General features: G+C 40.1%; 1 protein-coding gene across 1 annotated transcript in view; it reads left to right on the top strand.

Moving 5' to 3' along the window:
* The first annotated feature begins 902 nt into the window (after positions 1–902).
* LOC122667752 (CLP protease regulatory subunit CLPX1, mitochondrial-like) overlaps positions 903–14,463 on the top strand; it is a 38,126-nt gene continuing 24,565 nt past the window's right edge. Inside the window, exons 1-7 of the mRNA XM_043864160.1 lie at positions 903–1,855; positions 2,686–2,747; positions 2,907–3,004; positions 3,160–3,239; positions 3,689–3,739; positions 8,406–8,480; positions 8,563–8,640. Coding sequence (XP_043720095.1) covers positions 974–1,855; positions 2,686–2,747; positions 2,907–3,004; positions 3,160–3,239; positions 3,689–3,739; positions 8,406–8,480; positions 8,563–8,640 — 1,326 coding nt within the window. The 5' untranslated portion in view covers positions 903–973. The remainder of the gene's footprint in view (positions 1,856–2,685; positions 2,748–2,906; positions 3,005–3,159; positions 3,240–3,688; positions 3,740–8,405; positions 8,481–8,562; positions 8,641–14,463) is intronic.

Raw genomic sequence — 14,463 nt, 5'->3', positions numbered from 1 at the left:
TCGTGTGTGACACCAATGATATCATCATCTCTCTCTCTCATCTTAATTCTTAATCCTAATTGCTTGCGTTCCACGTAGGGTTGTTAACGGATCGGATTCGGTTCGGATAGTGCTATATCCGCATCTGCATCCGATTAGCTATCGGACGGATTCGGATAGTGCTAAACGGATACAGACACGGATACGGATACAAATCAAATAATTTATCCGTTTACATATAAATATAGTTTTTCGGATAGCTATAGCCTATTCGTATCCGCTTCCGTTTAGCTTTCGGACGGATTCGGATAATGCTAAACGGATACGAGAACGGATTTCGGCTATTCATTTACACCCTTAATTCCAGGATCTTTATCGTCCCCAGTACTGGGGGCGATCGGTCAAGTGCCATTGTGTGACTGGATACCACCCATGTGTGCACGGTGGGACCCATTGTGCACACATGGGCGGTGCCCCAGCCGCATGATGCACACTTGTACTGGGGGCGATAATTTTCCCTAGTTCCACGGATACCTTGTAAATTGAATTGGTGAAGAAAAAAAATAATAAAAAAAGAGAGATCCGAAAAACGCAAAGAAACTGACCCATTGATTCATCTAATCAATAGGTAGGTAGTGAATCCATTCTTCCTCTCCTTTGAATTTTCATCTCTCGCTGGCTCTCTCTCTCTCCACCCTCTTTGTATGGTCTGGTGTGGTCTGGTCACTGAGACTCACTGGTGTGTCTTCTTCAGTTCATTTTCTTCTTTGCAGTTTGTTAGTTAGTTAGTTAGCCGGAATTTAATACTGAATTTAATCTCGCAAGCAAATCAGTTCTGGTTTCTTCTGTCTCTGTATATTTGTTTGTGTGATGAGATCATGACATCTAATTTAATAGAGTAGGACTCCATCTATCTATCTATACGAGTACGACTATACCTGGCCATTATTATCGATCTATCTATCTATCTATGCTTTGAATTCGAGGGAAAGGAATGTCTGGAATCTTCAGATGGAAGAAGGTCGCAAGGGAAACGGCGACGAGAACTGTCCGATTTTCAGCGCTATCGGAGACTCAGTCGAACTACAGCTTCTCCCACAAATCATCGCCCATCTCGACTCGATTCAACTACCTCCACGTCGTCTCCTACCGTCGCAGGGAGTCTCTGATGGGGTTCCAGGAGCGCTACAAATGGGAGGGCAGCTCCGATGACTTCCAGACTCGCAGGATTCGAGCTGAGCCCAATTGCCCACGCTGCTCCAAGAAGATGGATCTGCTCTTCTCAAATCGCCATCCCGCCACCGCCTCCTCTTCCATAGCCCCTGGCGACAGGGGAGCCTACCAGGCCGTCAATCTCTGCCGCAATTGCAAGGCCGCATACTACTTCCGCCCCTACAAGATGGCTCCCCTGCAGGGCAGCTTCATTGAGATTGGCAGGGTCAGAGGAGGAGTACCAAAGGATTCCGACAGGAAACCCGGCGAGAGTGGCAGAAAGGGAGACGGAAGCGCCCCAAGTGATGGTGGTGCCGGTTCCGGTGCCGGCGAGGAGGAGTTTGGGAACCGGCTTCGGGTGTCGTACTGGGAGACGTTGAGGTCATACAGTGGTGACCCACCTGAGAATTGGCCACCTCCACCAACACCACCTGGGGATAACGGGAATGAGCTTGCGGTGCACACGCCTCCAGGCCCGCCTTTTGCTCCTGGCGTCAATGTCATACGGGCTGCCGGTCCAGGTGGCGGCGGTGGCAGTGGTGGCGGGTCATTTGGGGAGAAGAGTGGATGGGGTGGATCCAATTTGGGAAAGGATTTGCCCACGCCCAAGGACATCTGCAAGGGCCTCGATAAGTTTGTTATTGGTCAAGAACGAGCCAAAAAGGTGCGTAATGTGTGATGTTCCACACCTCCACGGATTCATGCACGTTCGTTTTTTGTTCTTGGTTTTTTTTTTTTTTTTTTTGGGTTAGAAGTTTTTTGTTCTTGTAGATGATAGACATTTCAGAGAAAGAAAATAGGAATTTTTTTTTTTCCGTCCCAAGTATTTATGCATATATGCATTTGAATTCATTTCCTCGTTTTGGAGGGTATGATCACAATTTCTTATCTTTAATGAGTTCATATGTGCATTTGAGTGCGTCCTTTTGTTCATTGATTAATTATCTGCTTCTTCTTACATCGTCTGTGGTATGGTTTTGCACTCGTATTTAGAATTCAGAACCGAAGTGCACATTTTTTTTCTTGGGTGTACTTTTACATTGCTTTTCTATGCTTGACTTATTCTTTGTTATTCTGCTGTTGATGTCTATATGATCTAGGATGTAAAAGGAGATATATCGGGTGATAATGTAGTTATGTAATTTTATATTTTTAACCAGACACTGAGGAGAAAAAGTAGGGTTTTAATCCTCTCCAATTCCCTAAAAGTGTGCAGTGCAGCAGTTCGGGTGGAGATGTTGACACCTGGCAGCTCAGACATCCAACAATCCGAGCTCATAGACTTTGGGTTTTTTTTTTCTTTCTTCTCGAGCTCGGCACTGTTGGATGTCCGAGCTGCCAGGTATCAACATCTCCACCCCGAACTGCCGCACTGCACACTTTAGGGAATTGGAGGATTATTTTCCAAAAAATAGCGGGCGGGGTTTGCTTTTACAGATTTGGCTGCCTTTGGGATTTTTATTTCACACTTTCAAGCTTTCTTTCATGTTGCAGGTGCTCTCAGTAGCTGTGTATAATCATTACAAGAGGATATACCATGCCTCTTTGCAGAAAGGGTTAGTTTTTTTGCCGGCTTTCCAACTCCATTTGTGGTGCAATCGATATGAATCTTTGACTCATGCTGATAGGGCTCGAAAGCAGTTTGAATGCTTCTGGATTTAAGTTATTGTTGTGCATCCCTTGATAAAAATGAATTTCTTGATTCAAATTTCCAGGTCTGGAGGGGAATCAGAGAACCCTGAAACTGAAAATGATGATGATTCAGTGGAACTAGAGAAAAGCAATGTCCTCTTGATGGGCCCAACGGGCTCAGGTATGGTCAGTGCTTGTGATCCCTGATGATTTGTCTACCATCCAGTAAATTGGCTCCAGCAACTTTGATGTTATTTACCACTTTCTTGCTGTTAGCATGATAACAAGCTGACAGATTTAGATATTGCTATTCTGATTACATATTTATAAGGACAGGAAAGACATTACTTGCAAAAACACTGGCTCGTTTCGTGAATGTGCCCTTTGTTATTGCTGATGCGACAACATTGACTCAGGCAAGCTGAATTCTTATCTTTTCACTGCACTGCATTTGTTGACGATGTTTGATTCCATCTTTAGCTGCAGCATTCTGAGGTTGAAGAACTACTTTTGTAGACTTGTTATGTACTGACAATGTTTCATTGCAATGTTGCAGTTTGGCTTCTTATCCAAGCCTTTGCACATAAAATTTCTTTCCTGTGAAAATAAATGTAGTACGATTAAACCTCTCTTCCTAAAGGAATTGTATTCATCTTTGATCTTTCAGAGTAAATTTAGAAACTCTAGTTGTAGGTGGCCCACAGTCTGTTATGGTAACTATAATGCTGCAATATTTTTTAATTGACTTCCATAGAGTGCTCCACTACTGTAGTTAGATGCTTAATGCTATTCAGATTTATATATTGGAAATCTTTTTTCCTCGCAAAGGTAAAAACTGAAACAGGTGATCAATGTTTTTTTTCAGGCAGGTTATGTTGGAGAGGATGTGGAGTCAATATTGTATAAGTTACTCACGGTATGGTTCACAATTGCTGCATGTAGTTAAACACACAGGCTTCTTTGTCACATGCTGATTCATGTACTTAAAATGATTGAATATTTGAAAGTATAGTTGATCCTGGAGCTCAGGTGCTCAGCAAACAGTTAAGTATATACAATTTTTGTTGTATGTTTGTCTGGCAATTTTTGTTGTTGCTGAAGTGTTTCTGGAAAGGTAACATGTGTCTTTTGACTCTTTTCTGTTTTTTCAGCTGTAAGCTGATTACGCGTTAATGGACTTTTGCCATTATCCTCTTTTTCTTTAAATTGCATTTTGCTTGTCTACTCTTCTCTTGAAAAAGCATAGTGGATTTATGGTTTCTGGTACACTTAGATGCCCTTCATGCATGCTTTTAATAAATATCTTTAATATTTGTAGAGAAATGAAGCGGAAAAAGTTTCAATTTGAACTTTTGAAGTTTTCTTCTTCTGCAATCATAATTATTAAATACATTTAGGATAGATTTAATGGCTCGAGTATATGGATTGTCCTTTAGGGACTATTACATTCTAGCATTCAGAGGGTGGTTTTGTCTTAAGAACTTTGGGATATAAAGCATGAACACTTAGCTCTATATGAGCCCTATACTGCTCAACTCAACTCAGTTCAACTGAGCCTTTTCCCAACTAAAAATTGAGACACATTGGTGTTTGAGAGAATTAGCAATCTTGAAGATAATTTCAATGTCATAATATTCTTTGGCAGAGAATGTGATGAAAGATATTGGGAGTTCTATGGGAGTATCTTCTGCTACGAGTCAAGCTAGAGAATCCTTCACTGTGGTCCTCAAGTTTAACCTCTTCTCGTTTGCATGCAACTAACTATATTTTCTGACATTATTTTAATGTTAAAGGAATTTGTGAGGTTTTTCACTTGCATAAGGTATGGGACCTAAGCCTTATGAGCATGCCCTCTTTAGTAAATGGATACATATAGTAACTAATCATACTTATATTCTCATAAAAAGAGAGGGATCAGGTCTCTTTATTTTGTTGACTGAGGATGAAAGATGTCTTCATCATGTTTTACTTGGACAGTTTAACCTTTTTGGAGAGCTAACTGAGAAGAAGAATAACCCTTCCTCCCCCTTTACAGCTGCCTCATCCTGCCCCTAAAGGTTAGGTTTGGTAAGGCCTAATTTGGTTTTGAATTGGGTTTGGCTTACTTTTATAAACCTATCACAATCTAGGTTTATGCCATGACAGAACTCTTATTAATTTTTTTCCTTTGGAAGTACTTTTAGTAAGTGTTTTGAGCATTTATACCCTATTTGTGTACTTTTGTCATCTATTTTACTTGTTTCCATATTGAAAATTTCCCCTTTATCTCCTATCCTGGCCACCCCTTTCTTGCCCATGGCCTGCATTATGGTTTGGGTTCTGGACCTTCTGGTTAGCCAAGCCTCTACTACTTAATCTGACCCATTCTATGTTGGAGAGTCCAACCCAAAACCTTAAGGTATTAGGTGGAGATAGCTCTTCAAGTATATGAAGGCACCAAGGACCAAACTTGACCGATGTGGAACTATAACTCTATTACTCCCAAGATCTCAACAGTCCCCCTCACGTGTAGCTTCGGCATACCTGGCTCTACATGTGGACAAATAACTTATTGAGGACAACAAACGGACCTACGCTCTGATACCATGTTGGAGGGTCCAACACATAGCCTTAAGGTATTAGGTGGAGATAGCTTCTCAAGTATATGAAGGCACCAAGGATCACACTTAAGCGGTGTGGGACTGTGCCTCTATGACTCCCAACATCTCAACATTCTAGCCCTTCACAGTTGCTGAATCAGTTCCCACTTAGCACCAAGAGTGCATGCAAAGTACATGCAGAACTATATTGCTTCGGACTTCCCCCTGGTCTTTCCTCTTTATAATGTGCCTTTACTGGTCTTACTATTTGTAGTTTGGTTGGTGAAATGGAAGCATGTTTGCCCATGCGACTGGCTGCCTCCACATGCATGTTTAATCATTTTCTGTGGGTGAGGTTATACTTTTCTGCCCCTTAAAATTTTAATTTTCCTTTATATACAGTTCGTTGGAGTAATTTATTGCATAATGCCCCCTCCCCCAAAAAAAAAAAAAATGAATATTCATGATAACTTACTAACCAGTATGGCAATATACAGTTTCACCTCTATATTATAATTGGAGAGATCTGTCTTCTGCAGAGTATATCCACTTCTAGTGAGCTCTCTTAGTGCTTGGAGAGATTGAATGTTACCTAAAATGATTTATGACTTCTTAGTGGATGGGATTGAGTTTTGAGGAGTCAGCAGTGGTTGTGAGTTAAGGCTTATACTTGGAAACCTTGACTGACTGTAGTTCATGCCACCGACTGCATTTGTCATAAATGGAAGAGCCCTGGCTATTTATCATTTTGATCCCGCAGACTGGATCCAGGATACTTCATATTGGCACTGCCTGTTTGCAAGTAAAGGTTAGGGAAGGGAAGTGAAATCAGTTTTGCAAAGAAAAAATAGTGTAATTATGATTGTGTATCCCCATTTAATTGGGATAAGGCTGAGTTGAGTTGAGTATGATTGTGTAACCTATCTAAACTCTTACCATATTTGGTAATTATATTTTCAGATGTAAATTTTATTTACTTTTCAAATCAAAGGGATTTGGTTGCAAAGTAAAGTAAAATTTATTAATGATATTTGGAATGCTTTGGAGTTAGTTAGACAATCATGTGAAGTAGTGATTACTACTTTCGTATTGATTTGATTTCACTTCCCTTCCTTTCCTTTTGTTTCCCTTGCAACCAAATGGAACCATTTCCATTTCTTCTCATCCTTCTGTTTAACCTTTTTTATAGGCTTGGTCTCCACTTTATAATTTTTGGTTAGTAAATTACTGGTAAAGCGCATGGCTATGTGAAATTCACTCATGTTCCATATGAATATGGAGAAAATATGCAAGGATAATTGATGTAGGGGAAACCCTAGGGACTAGGGGTCCTACAAAGGCTGGTTAGGTAGGCTATGCTGAGGTGTACAAAACTTAGGTACTGTCTGATAATAGGGACTGGCAGCAACATACATGATCCATATGTAGACTAAAACAGGAGAATCAATGCAGCAATGTGCAGTATAAACCATAAGTGAATGCATAAACTCAATTAGGATTCAATTGGAAAATATGGGGATGGGGACATGGCAGCATAATATCAAATCTAGTACAGGTTATCTCATTATTCCAAAAAAAATAAGTGCTGTACTATTCCTTAACCATGCCTCTAATAAATAAAAATCAGCAAGGAGTTCAATGCATAAGAATCCATAGAACAAACAATAGGTTAATAAAATTCTGTAGCAAGGAAAAGGGTAGAACAAATATTAGGTTAATAAAATTCTGCAGCAGGGAAAAGGGTCGAACAAATATTAGGTTAATAGAATTCTGCAGCAGGAAAAAAAGGTAGAACAATTCTGAAATTTGGGGGGGGGGGTGTTGGTGTCCACAGTAGCAGCAGTAGGTGAAGAAAAAAAAAAAGAGAATAAAATATGAGAGGAGAAGAAGAGAGAAGAAGGGGGGGGGGAGGCGAGGAGAATGCACATGCACACAATTCAAACTCAATTCATTCTTCCATAATCTCAACGATGGGGGATTACATCATATATAAAGAAAAACAAAAGACTCCTAAAAAATAAAACTCACCCTCTAACTAAAACTTATCCAAAGAGGGAAACTAAAACAATTGGAAACCAAATATCCTACGTAACTAACTTCTAAAACAAAGAGAGAATAAAATAAACTAAAACATTCTATTTCCCCAAATAAGATAAATTCCTAAAATCCTACTAGGTCCAAAATTCAAGTTGGACCTGGTTCAATTGAATTTGGGTCGGTCCAAGGTAGTGCACCAGTTGGGCCGGGCCGGTCCATGATTCTCCTGCATCAATAATTTCCAGTTTGAGTTGGCCAGTAGTGGTAGCAGCTCATCTGGAATCTGACCTGGTAATTGTGTCATTTTAGGTACAGTGGGTAGTATAGTGCAGTGTTTTGGGCCATGTTTGCATGACTGATATGGTATGAGCTATCTTCCCAATCCAAACCCAATTGTTTTATTACTTGGGTCTGTTCAATCTAGTTGTTTTTTATCAGTTTCAGGTGGGTCAGATGGTTTGGATGGGATGAAATAGATGATGTTCTAGGACTTTGGTTCCACCTGTCTGAGCACCATCTTTCTAGGGGCTTAATTAGGGATGGCAAAGGGGCAAGGTTCGGCGCTGGTTTGGCTGACATGAATGTTCATGTTTAACTAATCGAATTCAAATCCAATCTAGAACTTTAATAGGCTTTTCTGAGCTTGAAAGCCTGCCTCATTAGGGCGTGGTAGGTTTATCAATTTTAACCTGTGCATTTTGTGTTCCTGGGTTTAATCTTTGGTCCACACTTTGTGATTCCTAGTTTTGTATGCATGCTACATGGAATCTCTAGATATATAATGTAATTATACCTGTAACATTTTGCATGTTTTTATACAGATACACTTTTTGTTTTCATCTTGGAGCATGGGTTGATTGATGTACTTCCTCTTGTCTCTTTCCATGAAACAGAACTTATATTGTTAATGATTCATGAGATTTAAAAAAAATTTCAGTCTGGATTATCACTGTTCTTGGTATTCAGGTTGCTGAGTTCAATGTGCAAGCTGCTCAACAGGGAATGGTCTACATTGATGAAGTTGATAAGATAACAAAGAAGGTTTTTTTAATTACTACATATGGATTGTTTGGTTAGATAACTATAACCAAAGGATCATTATTTAATACACTTTTTTCCACAGGCTGAGAGCTTAAACATTAGCAGAGATGTATCTGGTGAGGGTGTTCAGCAAGCATTACTAAAAATGCTTGAAGGAACCGTGAGTGCATCTACATTATACCGCTTCTGTCATTAGTTTTAAATTTATCAGATGATTAATTTTTCTCTTTTTCTTCCCAATCTTTGGAGTAAAAAATGTTGGGTGTTCTATCTATTGTTTATTTTCAGTTATTTGTTCTTATTTTTTCATGGATCCGAGCAAAAAAGATTTTAGAAAAATTAAAATGGATTTGTGTTACATATTTTGGTAACATATTTTATTTATAGATTTGCTCCACATTTGAATTTATGACATCTATTTATGATGGGTCAATGACAATCACGGTGGTTCTACTTCTGTGGTAGTTACCTTAAAATGTGGTCCATAATATTGAAGAATTCTTATATGAATATGTACTCAAAATTCATATCATGTGCATGACTGGAATCAGGTCAGGCACGGTTGTTTTGGTCTGTCTTCACAAGTATGAAGCTGCTTTCTAAATCACTCCCCCTCTATTCTCCTGAAGATTGACATCCATAAGGCTTTTGATTCTCTAAGGTGGGATTTCATTAGATAAGTGATGACCAAGATGGGATTTCCAGCGATTTCTGTCAACTGGATTCAGGCCTGCATCTCCTCCCCAAGGTTCTCAATGTTAGTTAATGGCAGCCCGACGGGGTATTTTGATGCTTCAGTGGGAATTCGGCCAAGCTGTCCCCTCTCCCCCTACTTGTTTGTTCACTTTGGCTTTGGAAGTCCTCTCCAGGAAAATCCAATTTAGCACAGATCAGTAGCTCATTTCTCCTTTGCCAAAGTGTAAAGCTCTCAAACTAACTCATTTGGCGTTTGCAGATGACATGATGATTTTCTCTAAGGCTTCCATTGCCTCTCTAGAATCTTCTTTGCTCTGTCTTCAGCATTTCCATAAGTTATCGGGCCTTCGCATCAACCCTTCAAAGTCTCTTTTGTTCTTTGCTGGGGTTTCGGATTTGGACAAAGTGGCTTTTATTGAGAGATCTGGTTTCCAAGAGGGTCATCTTCTTGTTAAGTACTTGGGTCTCCCTTTAATTCCAGCTAGGCTATCAGTTCACCACTGTACCCCGATGCTTGATCTCATCCGCAAAAGGATTCAGTTATGGAAAGGCAGACTTCTCTCTTATGCAGGCAGGTTGATGCTTATTAGATCAATTTTGGAATCATCTTATATCTACTAGTCCAGCATCTATGGTCTCCCCCAAGCTACTATCAAGTCCTTGGAAACTCTTTTGGCTTCCTTTCTCTGGAAAGGTAATGATTCTTCAAGGTTCCTTCACCCTCTTTGCTGGGTAGCTGTGTGTCTTCCTAAGAAGGAAGGTGGTTTGGGTATTAGAAGAATCAAAGAAGTGAATTTTGCTGAAATCATCAAGCTCATTTGGAAGATTGTCTCTAAATAGAAAAGCATCTGGGTTGACTGGATTTACTCGGGCCTCCTTTGTCAGGACTCCATCTGGACGGCTTTAGCTTCCTCTAATTCTTCTTGGGTCTGGCGTAAGATCTTAGACTCCCATCATCTAGTTCTTCACAAAATTCACTCTCAGATTGGTGATGGTCTCACTTCCTATCTTTGGCTCGACCACTGGCACCCAAGGGGGATCTTCATCCACTCGATAACCCCGTGAATCATATATGCTTCTGGTCTTCACAGGCTCTCCTTGGTAGCTGACATCTTAGATCAGATTGGTTGGTCCCCTCCTCCTACCTCCTCTCCGGAGCTTAATCTCATCTGGAATGAGCTTCCCTCCATTTCCTAAAGGCATATGGGTAGAGGTGACTGTGTTTCTTGGCTGGCAAGCAATTCTAGTTCCTTCTCCTCTAAATCAGCTTGGGATCTCATTCGTCCGAAGGGCCAGTTGGTCCCTTGGAGAAAGCTTCTTTGGTTCAAGCATCACATCCCTCGACACTGCTTCACTGCTTGGAGGATCTTCTCCAATTGTCTTCCAACCCAAGCCTTCCTTAGTCACCGCCAAATTCCTGTTTCGCCCTCTTGCTGCCTCTGCTGGAACAATATGGAAGACTCGGATCATCTCTTCTTTGAGTGTCCTACTGCGGAAGCAATTTGGAAAGGTATCTTGATCAAATGCTGGCCTACCTCTAGAAGAATCCTTCCCTTCTCCTGCGAGTGGATTTGGATTGATATGACCTTTGCCGGTTCCTCTATCTGTGACATGGTCGGAAAGCTTGCTTTTTGTGCAACTCTTAACCATATTTGGATGGAGTGTAATATCAGGAAATGGACCTCCAACTCTAAGTCTTATCAGCAGATTTGGGATTCCATTTCTTTTGAAATTAAGGCGAAATTATCGTCAGCTCCTCCATCTTCTTACCTTGACACCCCAAGGAACAGGCTCATTGTTGTCTCCCGGGGCGTTTCTTCTATCTCTCTTGTTGTTCCTGGCCCTCATTTATGAGGGTTTGGCTTCTGATTCTTTGTTTTGTTGCTCCCCTTTAGGGGCCCGTAATTTTTTTCCTCTTTGGTAATGAATTTTTTATTCACCCAAAAAAAATAAAAATGAAACTGCTTTCTGTTTTTCTTATTCAATAGGGGAAAGGAATGGTGAAGAATTCATACATTCTGTTGTTGACCATAAATACATCAGTGCCGGTCTGAAAATTTAGTTACTGTACATTCCACACCATATCGATTTTCAAGAGCATGATGCTTAATCACTATCTTCTCTTCCTAAATGCCTTGTTCCAGTGTGACCAAGTCCTTCCTATTTTTTATATTTCCATCCTCTTTTTAGAGCCTTTAACATTTACCACTGGCACTCTTTCATGCCCTTGCTGTCAATGGCCTTTATTTCACATGGCCAAACCATTTCATGTGAGATTCTCCTTTGTGATATCACAGTGCTACTGTTAGAATTCCTAAGATGCTGTTATTATACTTAGGCTGTACTATTTCCGTAACTGGTAATTTGTTTTTCTTAGTCTTGCTGCTTATTAATATCAATACCCTCATCTTGGTTATACTCTCTTTAGGTACGTCTTCTCTCAACTTTAAAGAATATTGGGGTCTTATTGATATTGATGCAGGCCCAGAGTCAATAACAATCCAACGAAAGCACAACTAAAAGGTACAACTAGGAAAAATGTAGCCGTACCAGAAATCTGAATGAGCCAGATGTTATCTATTATACTATACTCTCCTCTTGAACCATGTCTCTCAGAATCCGTCTTATGCTACAAAGTCTGATGCCTTGTCTAGTACTGGACCGTCAGCTGCGGTAATTTGCACACTACAAATGCTGGACTCATAGGAAATGTGAGATTATCTGCCCTAGGATCATAGTACTAAATCTCGTGAAATCTCGGTCGAGATCTCGAATATTTCGAGTATCTCGACCTGACCGAAACGAAACAGCAGCTCGAATAAAAAAAATGCAAAAACTTGGTCGAAATTTCGATCATCTCGCGATATCTCGAAACAAAATCAAAATCTCACGAGATATCGAGATTCTTTTTTCAAAAGTAGCTTTATAGATACCAAAACTCGTTAGTCTCAGTCGAAATTTCGACCGAGACTTAACAAGCTCTGGTTTTTTGGGTTTTTTTCTCCTTGTTCTTCATCCTTTCACTTCGCCTTGCTGATTCTTGCACCGGCCTTCGAATCTTCGCCACATCTACGCCGGAGAACACACCATTAGCACATTTATAAAGCTTTTCCACTATTTCAGATAAAACCAATTTCTCCAAAAATGTTTTTTTGAAAGAAACATGATCAATACTTGTTTGTTTGTGATGAAATTAATATATGTTAGACACTGAAAGCCGATCTACAACCTCACGGTGTCGAAATTTTTTTTTATATATATCTTATTTTTTATTTTTCTGGTTCAAAATTTTGATTTTCTTACAACAAGAATGTTAAAATTAAAAATCGGGGTTATGTACATTGTATGGTGATCAATTAAGTATCTTCTCCATCCATTCCCAGTTTTGAGTACGACTCCCACTCACAGGGACGTAGTGGATCATCTTTTGTAGATGACATCCTTTCCTACCCAACCCACCAGCCGTACCCGTACATGCTCCCAGAGGCGTCATATCATAGTGGATCAGTGGGTAGTACTTCTTCACAGTTTGGTGACCCATAACCTAGGATATGTTACCTTCAACATGTTGATGATGCAATTTACATGGCCACTGTGGATAACTACACTCGTTGTGGGATAACCTAGAGGGGGTGAATAGGTTACCACTAGTGAAATGTTGTCCTCTTAAAATTTTCTTTAAATTAAAAACAAGATAGAGAGAGAAATTGTGCAAATAGAGGACACACAAGATTTATAGTGGTTCGGCTAAGCTAGCCTACGTCCACTCCTCTCAACCTTGAGAGAATTTTACTAGTTACTTCCTTTCAGTGCAGTAGGTGGGAAGAACACATTTACAATCTTTTTCCACGGGATAAGAAGATCCCAATTTTTTAAGGATAAGAGGATCCTTGCAAAACCTAAGTACAGTCTAGGCTAAGCAACAATGCGTTATAAACTCAAAAGCATAAATTAATACAAAGAGAATAAAGGTAAGAGTTACCTAGGCAAGGAGTGTAGTGTGTACTCCTTGCAAGTGCCAAATGATACAAGAATGAATGCTTGTAATGATGACCTTCTTTAAGACTATTCTTTAGAGTGCAAGCATATGAAGGTCTTTAAAGCTTTGAAGTCAACCTTGGAATAGGGTTGATGAAGACAAGAAGACTTCAATGAATGAGAGCTTGAATTGACTTTTCACCTTTTACAAAAGTGCTAATTTAGACTCTAATGGATAGGTGAAAAGGTCTGACATGTTCTCTATTTATAGGCTCATTAATGGCCTTTAAAACATGTGCAAAGTGTGCTCTAACGGATCTATTTTTTACCAATCCGGTCGACCGGATCCTAGCCGTTGGAAAAGTAGCCGTTTGAAGGCTTATAGGGCATCCGGTCGATGTCCGGTCGACCGGATCATCGTCCCACTTGATCCGGTCGACCGGATCATTTATGGAACGCATCGGTGAAGCCTCGATCCAGGTCGATACATGTATCGAGATCCGGTCGACGGATGCTCGCGGCGCTTTGACTGATCGGGGTTTGGTCCGGGGTTTTTTTCAACTGACTCCAACATGTTTAAGGGTCAAGGAGAGTTCAAGTTTAACCTCCTAAGGTCTCTAAATGATGCATGTGCTTTTTCATTTATTTAATGCAAATGCAATTATAAGAATGCAGTGAGTGTGTCTAAGTATGTGCACACGAGCATCTTGATCTTGATGAAGGTCTTGGTCTCTTTCTCCGAGTGATGTTCTTCAATCTTCAAAAGATCTTCCAAAATCTTCTTTTCTTGAAAAGCTTAGCATGCCTTCGATATTTTTTATCTTCGTTGCTTTGTCTGAACATCTTTACTCCGTACTATATGTCTTCTACTCTTTTGACTTTATTAGCCCTGTTGACATATAGACATATGCAAGACCTTGTCTGATATGTTTATTATCATCAAGACAATTATGGAGATGGGGTAGGATTACCCAACACTCGTTTCTTCTCCCATACTATGACATGACATTCATTTGTCCTACAGTCAAAGAACAATGCACGTCAGCTCCATCGGACTATGAGTGGGGTCGATCCTAGATGTTGGAGTAATTATTATTAGAATATTTGTAAACATTTGAGTCACTAGATGATTACTTGACTTGTATTGGACTATTGGGCGCTTGTATCACCCATGCTCCGGATATGGTGAATTGCAGTGCTAAAGACTAGCTTCCCAATATTGGAACGAGATGTCTACTTATATTAAGAATGTAGCTAAAGAAGTTCTAGGCGAGTCTATAGGAAAACGACACTCATCTAGAGAAACTTG

This window comes from Telopea speciosissima, chromosome 7 (genome assembly GCF_018873765.1).
Source record: "Telopea speciosissima isolate NSW1024214 ecotype Mountain lineage chromosome 7, Tspe_v1, whole genome shotgun sequence".
Lineage (NCBI taxonomy): Eukaryota > Viridiplantae > Streptophyta > Magnoliopsida > Proteales > Proteaceae > Telopea > Telopea speciosissima.
Note: the sequence above shows the minus strand (reverse complement) of the source record. Positions and strands in the feature narration are given on the sequence as shown.